The sequence below is a fragment of the Caretta caretta genome, chromosome 3, assembly GCF_965140235.1.
Source record: "Caretta caretta isolate rCarCar2 chromosome 3, rCarCar1.hap1, whole genome shotgun sequence".
Lineage (NCBI taxonomy): Eukaryota > Metazoa > Chordata > Testudines > Cheloniidae > Caretta > Caretta caretta.
This window is the reverse complement of record NC_134208.1, coordinates 129127329-129137115: the sequence shown is the minus strand read 5'-3', so window position 1 is coordinate 129137115 and position 9787 is coordinate 129127329. Positions and strand designations below refer to the sequence as shown.

At 40.8% G+C, this 9787-nt stretch overlaps 1 protein-coding gene across 2 annotated transcripts in view; it reads right to left on the bottom strand.

Moving 5' to 3' along the window:
- Positions 1-1570: 1570 nt before the first annotated feature.
- Positions 1571-9787, bottom strand: part of SMOC2 (SPARC related modular calcium binding 2) — a 178151-nt gene continuing 169934 nt past the window's right edge. For both annotated transcript variants that reach the window (XM_048843976.2, XM_048843977.2), the window contains exons 12-13: positions 6645-6685; positions 1571-3296 (exon numbers count right to left, since the gene is read on the bottom strand). In XM_048843976.2, the coding sequence (XP_048699933.1) occupies positions 3273-3296; positions 6645-6685 (65 nt within the window). In that variant the 3' untranslated portion in view covers positions 1571-3272. The remainder of the gene's footprint in view (positions 3297-6644; positions 6686-9787) is intronic.

Below are 9787 nucleotides of genomic sequence, written 5' to 3'. Positions count from 1 at the left end.
AGTAATAAACCTTTCACTTCCCACATTAAAGAGCCTGACACCAGTTCTTAATATAAAATCTAGTTACATAATACCTCCCCAGTACACACCTCACATCTTGGACAGAGTATGTACTCAGTTGGCATGGTGCGAATGGCGGGAGGGGCTAGCCTCCTGAGCACATGCCTGGCATCTTGGATGGGTACGTACTCGGGTGGCTAGCTCTGGGGCAGCTAAATACATACCTGATGAACAAGCTAGGCATGTACTTGGGAAGCTAGTCCCTTGCCCTGGAGGGCTACTCTTCTATTTTTAGAGCACAAGCTTGATCAGAGGTTGTGCAGGTATTGCTCCTCAAACTGGAAATTATACCTCCAGCTCAAAGCGTAGACATACCCTTAGACCTACAGGGAGTCCCAAAGAAGTCATTGGTACTCTGCATGGGCCCAAGGGTCTATCAACATAGCTCCCTTTGTAGGATCAGGAACACGTCTGGTTACAAAAAGAGGGCCTAAGCTACATCTGCATTTCTCCAGTTTGTGGATGTAGAAATGAAGGGTCTAAGCTTGTCTCCAAATAGATATATGGGCCAGCACTGAATTTCCCTGATGATCAGGTATGTTATCAGGGGTTTTGCTTTTGGCTCAGCTCTAAATCCAGTTTTAAGAACAATGTATTATTTATAATAGCTCAGTTGCAGGGCATTAAAACCAAACCATGGTTGTGGCAGGGGAATATTTACATGATTATAATCCCTAAGATTTTTGAAATAACTTCTGAGGATTTAGCCATTGACTTTCAGAAGAGCCATGTTGTTAAATCCCATACTGCTCTTCGGATAGTTCGGATAATGGTCATAACATTGATTGAAGACTTTAAAAGCACCTAAGACTATTCTTCAAACAAACTGATTCTAATGGCTAGTGACAAATTCTTACCCTTGTTTTTGAAAAAAAAATGTGTGTGTCATGGACATTTCCATGGAAGATTGTTCCCATTGCATACACGTAACATCCCTTCTGAAGAGCACAGTGATGTCGAGTCAGATTCCTTCTTACAAATGCTATTGTTAATCCTATTGGGCCCAGTCTTGCTGGGCTTTCTTGAGAGGTGTTGAGTACTTAACACCTTCCAGCACTGAGCCTATTATTTTTACTTATACCCCACCTCAGCTGTGCATTTTACAGACAAGCTGAGGATCTGGCCCAAAGTTCCTATCTCGAAGAATTTACAATGTGGAACAGACATGAACCAATATAGGGCAAGATAACAGTCTGCAAGGAACCTGGGAACAAAAGGAGGTTGAAATGATATAATGTCCCTGTGATTGATTGTAGACACACCAAACACATCATTGGGTTTGTTCTATATTCCTGTTACCTTATTAAATGTTCTTCTTAAGCTGCCTCAGGAGGTGTGTGGAAACCAGAGAGATGGGGGCTGTCTAAGAACCTTGACCGGTAGGTACAGCGTGTGGGTCACTGCTGGAAAAGAAGTGTGTTGGAGGAAAGACTGGAAATGATTTCCTTCATTAGCCTCTGTTGTCTCTTAAAGGCTATTCACGTCATAGAAGAAAAACAACCAGAACAGGTTTGATAGCATACTAAGCTTTAATCTAAAAAAAAATTAAATTCAAAGTTTAGCATGATAAAAGGGTATCAAATTTTGAATAAAAAATGCTTTTACAAAGAAAACACACATTTGCATTTTGCCCCCCCCCTCCAAAAAAAACAACAACCAACAACACCTCGGCACGTTCTTTTTTTAACAATTCCAACATATGCGCAGTCTCATAGCAATATTTCAGCATATATTCACTTGTGGAATTTAAATGAAACATTTTGTTTCCGTAACAAAGATTTTTCATATGCGAGTTTGAGCCAGGTCATCCTTCTGACTAGCTAATCTACACATTGCTCCAAAGGCAGGTTCCACACAACTTATTTTAACAACATGGAATAAAATTGCTGCTCATTGCAACGTGCCCCCCCCCCACCCACATGTTAGGGTTTTTAGATGCCAGCAGTCCATTGATCTCTGCATTGATCAATTCAAATGTTCAAGGTCTGAACCTTTTTTCAAGTTCCCTGCTAGTTCACATCTGCAAGCTCCTGTTCCCTTAAGGCACTCTAAAAGAGAGAACGAAAAGAGAGAGAGGAAAACATGACAGAAAAGGTATGAAAACTTGTAGGAACTTCTCCCAGAGAGCAAGGAGAATGCCTAAGGCAGGGGGATTTCTGGCTACACCTCCTTATGGCAACTATTCATAATTTGTTCAGTGATAGCTCTACCTTCTCATAGACCCTGCGGCACCCCCAGGAATGGATGGGGGCTCAGCTAAGTGTAGGGAAAACAAAAGACAGACAAGACTGTTTAGCCTTCTTTGTCTCTTCATAATTAGATTTACAATACTGAACAGATATGTCCCTTTGCTGCCTTATGCTTACTGCAGGAAAATGCTCTAGGGCTTGACAGAAACTAATTTGAGTGATATGATGATCCATCATATTGCTTTTCAGTTAGTTGCATGACTAATTCAGGCAAAAGGGCATACCTCCCCCCCCCCCCACCCGATACACACATCCTCACACGCACCCAAAAACAAACAAACAAAAAACCTTAGTAAAATTTATAATGGAAGGCACCTCAAATGGATAAAATACATTTTTCTACAAGAGCCCTAACCATAGAATAGCTGTTGGAATCCTTTAGTGGTTGCATTCTCACTGCATTATCTTTGGAAAGCAAAATAATAAAATCAAAATGTCACCAACAGGGAAATATCCATTCAATCAGAGGCTGCAAAAATGAGTCAACAGCAATTTTCACACTTCCCTTGGACTTGGAAACATAAAATCTCCAACATTGCTTGGACAAAATTGTAAATACAGTAGATCTTAAGCAGTTTTTCAGCATAACTATGTTTAAATGACTGTATTGGTAAGGAAAAACAAGGCATACTATTGAAACCAAGATACTTAGAGGCAGGTTTCTATATTAATGTTTGCAAGAAAGCTGCTTTAAAAAAAGTTTAAATGCAAACTTTTACATCTCCAACACGTACAGATTTCATACGACAAAAGAAGGCACATACATTGTATGTGATAATTTTTCAAAACTAGCTGTTACATTTTCACAGATTAAAAAAACAGTCTGTTTAAATATCTCATTTCTACAAGGTGAATTTACATTTTAAAGTACAAAGTGCAAATACTATGGTTGTTTTTTTTATTGCCTTTTGGTGAGGAAATCTCCCACATGTCAAAGAGATCTGGCTTGGATATGTAAGCTGTTCATCCTTGCTTCTTAGAGCTTTGCTGAAAAGATATTTTTTAAAAAAGGTTTTATTATTAGTGATGCCTGCAAGTAATTTCATTCACATACCAACACTTATTATTTATATTCCAGTGCTGTCCATAGTCCCCAATCAAGATAATGGCCCCATTTTGCTGGATGTTGTACAAACACACATAAAAAACAAACCTTACCGCCCAAAGAGTTAACAATCTATTTTGCTGTCCATATAGATTGACCAAAGCAACATCTTTACAACCTTCTACCTATGGCATCCTTGGGTTCTGTGAAACACAATGCTCTAGATAATAAAAGCTGTCGTGGTGGGATAAATCTGGGTCCTTATATAGATACTGTATGTTTAAGGGCGTGCTGTTCTCGCAAAGAGTTCTTTGGAACTCCTTTCTGAGCAAATGCAGCAAGAGTTGGGAACGAGAGAGCTGTTGGGTTTCTTTCTTAGGAGCTTGTCTTGGTTGTTTTCTAGTATTTGTTTGTATCTATGATATTGAGCTGCCTTTTCGACAGCTATGGAGTTAAGTTTCTTCTCTAAGCTTTATGGATCAGTGAACTTCACACTGGAAGAGGACCTGACTTCTGAGATAGTAGTAAATCAGGACTACAAACTGGAAATTAATCTTCCCATCTATGCAAGTTGCAGAACCTTCTAATATGCTTTCTATGGCATGTGCCGCATAGGAAATAGACCACTGGCAAATGACTTATGTACCAGTTGTAGTTTCACTGTACATTCCTCTGGGCTGCATGTGTCCTTTTAAAGAAAATATGGCCTTACAATTTTTATATTTTCCCAATATGGCTCTAACTGATATAGACTCATAGAAATGTAGATCTGGAAGGGACCTTAAGAGGTCACTTAGTCCAGCCCTTTGTGATGGGGCAGGACCAAATATATCCAAACGATCCTTGACAGGTGTTTGCCGAATCTCCAGTGCTTAATTACCTTTACAGTTGGAAAGTTTTTTCCTAATATCTAACCTAAATCTCCCTTGCTGCAGATTAAGCCAATTACTACTTCTCCTACCCTCAGTGGACGGACATGGGGAACAATTGATCATGGTCCTCATTATAACAGCCCTTAACATATTTGAAGATTGTTATTAGATCTGCACTCAGTCTTCTTTTCCCAAGACTAAACATATCTAGTTGTTTTTTAGCCTTTCCTCATAGGCTGAGTTTCTAAAACTTCAAAAATTTTTATTGCTCTCTTCTGGACTCTCTCTAGTTTATCCATATATTTTTTTTGTTCAAAATTGGACATAATACTCCAACTGAGGCCTCATCAGTGCTGAGTAGAACAGGTCAGTTACCATGTCTTACAAATTACATCCCTGTTAATACATCCCAGAATATTTGCTCTGTGTGTGTGTGTGTGTGTGAGTGAGAGAGAGAGAGAGAGAGAGAGAGAGATGGGTAGCAGGAAGCTGAGTAAAGCAAGTGGCATGTGGCCACTAACCTAATTCTTTGAACTCTATTCATATTTTATTTCAGATTGAAAAGTCACACATAAGACTACATGGACTTGGTGTATGTGCTGTATCTATATATTCACACAATCTATGTTACTGAATATGGGGTAATGCTTTGTTCACTCTTCCAATTAAAAAAAGAATTACTAAGGAAAATGATGTGGTCCTTCCCATGATGATTCTCGTTCACTTGCCCATCTCTAAAGTGGCTGATTTGATCATTCCCTTTTAGGCAGGTGGTTTCTTCTGAGCAGCTCCTAACCAGATTACTTAATTTCCAATGGCTTCCTTTCAAGTGCAAGCTTTTGTGATGAAAGCCACCTTTTGCATATGAGGGACATTTGTAGCTTTGCATTGTTATACAGTGTGACTGCCAACAGATGGCTTGCACAGCCAACTTTTTAAGATTCAAGGCTGTCATTTCTTTCCAACAGCTTTTAAAATAATGGATTCTGAGTCAGCAAAAATATGTAAAGATTTCTTTTTAAAATAGAAACAGTAGGCTCTTTCATTATAGATGCTACATGTTAGAATCAGATTACAGGAAAAGGGGAGGGGGGCATGTTATGCTTTGAGCGTTACACTCATGTGCCAATATTTGCTATTATGTAATTAAAATAACTCTTTGAACATTTTTTGAGTTCCGCCATAGTCATTGTTTTCAGGCTGCCCTGTTTAAAGTGTAAATGATTTGCGGGCAGGATTTGAAAAGTTAAGACTATGAACATTTGTTTAAACAAAGGAAAATTTATCACATCTCTGTAGTTGTGAGAACGTTTTACATTCCATCAAAGGCGTGTGTAGGAGAGCTCTGGTAAAACCCGCAACAAATACAAAGCTTGCATTAGGAAGTGTGCACCCAACATTAAACAAATCAAGAGATAAAATAAGTAACAAATTGGCTAGCAGCAATCAAAGAGCTTTGCCTTAGCTTTGGGGAATGCTATAGCAATTTCACCCTGTATTTGTTTGTTTTTTGACAAATTTAGCTCTCCAATAGATAGGAAGTGGTGTTTAATTAACCACAATTATGTCCCTTTCATAGCACAATGATCATTCTGTCTCATTTAATGCTGCTATTTAATCCCCTGGATTGTTACTTTAAATAATGTAGTTTCATTAGTAACTTAGAAGCAGATGATGAATTGGCTTTTGTCTCGTGTGCATTAATAATGGTTACATGGCGTCTCTCTTATGGTGTACCTGATATAAAAGTAACTGGCAGTTCTATCCCTGATGCCCTCCAGAAGTGAATTGTTAATTTAAAATTATATATAAATATAAATCCACACCAAAGAAAGTCACCTTCAGCTCCCTCCGCTGGCCTTCCCAGTGCATCCTATCTGTTCAATGTCTGTCTCCTGGGCAGGGAGTCTATCACTGTGTCCTGTATGGCACCAAGCACACTAACTCTAATAAATAACTATAGCGATCTAGGCCCCATTTATACCCTGACTGGTCTTGTCTTCACTAGGAAAGAAGAGTGTTCTTGGCATTTATTATAATCCTACTGTAGACAAGGCAAGTTGTAGTTATAACATGTCAGCTGGTCAAGGTAAACCCTAGATTGCCAACTAAGGTTTACCTCAACCAGCAAATGTGTTAAAACTACAACTGCCTGGGCTACTCTAGGTGGGTTAAAAACACATCACTGCACTAGTGAAGAAAGCCCTAAGTGGGGCGTAAGAGGTGCATAGGCTTTGTGTGGGCCCTCTGCATGAGTGAGAATTTCAACTGGTCTGAATAAACAGGCTGTTCGCTGAACAGTTCCATGGGGAATCCTTCCACCCAGGTCACAATGTCAGATGACGAGTATGGGTAGCCTTAAGGCTGAAACTATAACAGCTAAAAAATACAGGATGGAGAGGCCTTTCCAGTACTCACCTGTCTGTTGGAGGAAGTGCTTTCAGGATTATTTTTGGGGGCTGGTGGAAGAGAGGGGAAAAATGTCATGAGAATGGCTTGCATGTTGTTTCTGTGCAATACTGAGTACATTTTTCTTATTGTTAGTGGATCAACAATGTTTCCCTATTACAGAAATAACATCCTAAAGTGCTTTCCAGTTAAAACCACTACAGTAATATTGTAATCAGCAGTGTGCTACACGTTACTGCAGAATATTGCAATGGTTGCTCTATAAGGGCTGGAGAATGCAGCTGAAGTGGAATGGAAATTTTTCCATGCCGTCTGCCTACAGTGTACAGCAATGTAAATTTGATCAAAGAAAAGTCACCACAGTGCAAAATTTTGTATCCATGCTGCTTGCTGCATTTGAAGCATCTAGATCAGGGGTGTCCAACCTATGGTTCCGGAGCCACATGCAGCTCTTCAGAGGTTAATATGCAGCTCCTTGCAGAGGGGCCAACTCCGGGGCTGGATCTACAGGCGCCACCTTCCCAATGTGCTACAGGGTGCTCACTGCTCAACCCCTGGCTCTACCCCAGGCCCCAGTCCCACTCCACCCCTTCCCATGAGCCTGCTTCACCCTTGCGCTTCCTCCTCCCCTGTCCCCTCCCCCCCCCAGCCTCCTGCACACCACAAAACAGCTGATCACGGCAGGCGGGAGGCACAGGGATGGAAGGTTAGGTGCTACTGGGGGCATGGAGGAGCTGATGGGGTGGCTGCTGATGTATCTTTGGCGATGCACAATGGTAAATTCTGGCTCCTTCTCAGGCTCAGGTTGGCCACCCCTGATCTAGACCAAATCTGCATTTCTTGTCCATGCCAGTGGCACAACTGGAATACATGAACAGGACCCAATGATGAAACCAAAATGCAGTGGAATGTCTTATCTAAACTGGCCGCACTATGAAAATACCCAGTAACACAGACAAAGGGCGGGGGGCAGCATCTCCTCAGAGACCCTAGAAAACCTGTGTAAAATCCTTGGTTTTAACTGACAGGAACTGCTGGAAATGGGCCATGATTCTGGGTGTTTATAAGCAATGAGCAATCATTAATGAAATGCTCTGCATCACAAACTTTCCATGGGGCTAGACGATTGCTTTGCCTACAAGACAGACTTGATCACTAATTTTCTGTTAAGATGGACTTTGACAGAGAGGCAATGTGGTGACAGCAGCAGGGGACTCCTGATTACTAATCCCACTGTAACATCAACTCTGTGTGACCTTGGACAAGTCATTTAGTGTTCTTTAAACAACAGCATTATGTGGTGACTTTTTCTCTTGTCTGTGATACTATGACTAGTGATAAGGTTACATTTAGTTCCAGATATATGGGGATTAGATTAATGAACTTCCATTAGGCTAGTTCAATAAGGTTACATGAAAATATTTTCCCTTTGGTTTGCCCAGTATATTTTCACTTGTATTGCTTATGGCAAAAATAAGAACATTCTAGAGAACAGGAAGCCCCCATTATGAAATGTCATTCTTAGGAGCAATAGAACTTCATATTTTTTCATAAGTGAGATCCTCCATTTCAAACATCTCACTAAAACGTGCATTTTCTTCTTTCCCCTTCTCAGTAACAAAGCTGCCTCTTTATTGGAGTGACTTGAAAGCCGAATAACTGGATTCCTTCCCAGTAAATATCTGACATTTGTTTAGTGAGTGTTGTCATGTATTCAATTAATGTTGGACATCTCAAACTAATTTATTTATTGCTCTGATTTTTATTCTAATCTCCCTCAAGAACAAAGAGCATGGAAAACGGATGGCTGTCTGGAGGCATTTCCTTTTATTTTTGAACACTACACCACAGTGTATGCCCCACCACCCAGCAGGGATCATTATGATTTAATGTATAAAGGGGAATTTTGTCACTTGCCCTTAAGTGGCTATGCAGAAGCATATCCGAATGCAGGGAGGAAAGCAGGCTTCATGGAGTCTCAACTCCCCCTGCCCTTGGTAGTGAGTAGGTGGAGAGGAGGTGTGGAGCAGATGGAACCTTAGTTTTGACTCCCAAGATGCTGGCCAGCAGAGTGAGCTGGTGCAATGGGGGAAGAAACATGTACCCTGTAAATGGCTGCTGGAACTTGCCTTCTGCTGGAGCCAAGGGGAACCAAGGTAGGAATTGTGATTCTCTGGTTTTATATCTGTTGATAGAAGAAATGGTGCCCATGTGGCATGTGTAGCACCCATTCAAGATTATGGAATCACCTGTACACATCAGGCCTAATTCCCCTCTCTTACACCAGTGTAAATCTGACTTCAGTGAAGTCATTCCCACTTTACACTGGAGTAAGTGAGAGAAGAATCCGGCTCATCAGTCAGGACACGTTCCCCAAATTTTAAAGATGAACCTTTTTAAAAACGAAACAAACCAAACCCCAAAACACACCTTAAAATGATTAGGGCTAGTGGGGAACTTATTTTTCCCTCGCAAAAAAATTTCAGTGGCTTTTTTTTTTTATTTTTGTCAAATTTTCTTTGACATTTTTGATTTGACAGAAAGCCAGCAGTTTCAATTTCCAGCAACCAAAATCCACTGAGTTGTCCATTGGGCAGAGTATAGGAGACTGAGTGAGTAAAACTGGGTTTTAGTCCCAGTCCGGTCACTAACTTGCTGTGTGTCCTTGGTCAAATCACTTAGGGCTTGTCTTTACGTACAGCACCACAGTGGTGCAGCTGCCCTGATGCAACTGTAGCACTTTGGTGAAGATACTCCTACACTTGGGAGAGCTTCTCCTGTCAGTGTAGTTAATTCACCTGCTTGAGAGGCGATAGCTATATCGACGGGAGAAGCTCTCCTGCCAACATACCACTGTCTTCACGGGGCTAGGTTAGTATAACTACATCGCTCAGCGGTGTGGATTTTTCATAACCCTGAACGACACAGTTATATTGATATAGGTCTGTAATGTAGACCTGGCCTTAGGGCCTGGTCCTCATTTAAACTAAGACTGCTGGGCACTGCCTGGCAGTGCAATGGGGCCTTAAAGTAGATGTAAATGGGTAAATTGTTACATTTGCACCTTTGTACACAGCCAGAGGAGTGTATAGTAGCCTTCATGTAAATGAGAATCAGGCTGTTGACTTTAACCAGGTTGTTAACTTTCCATT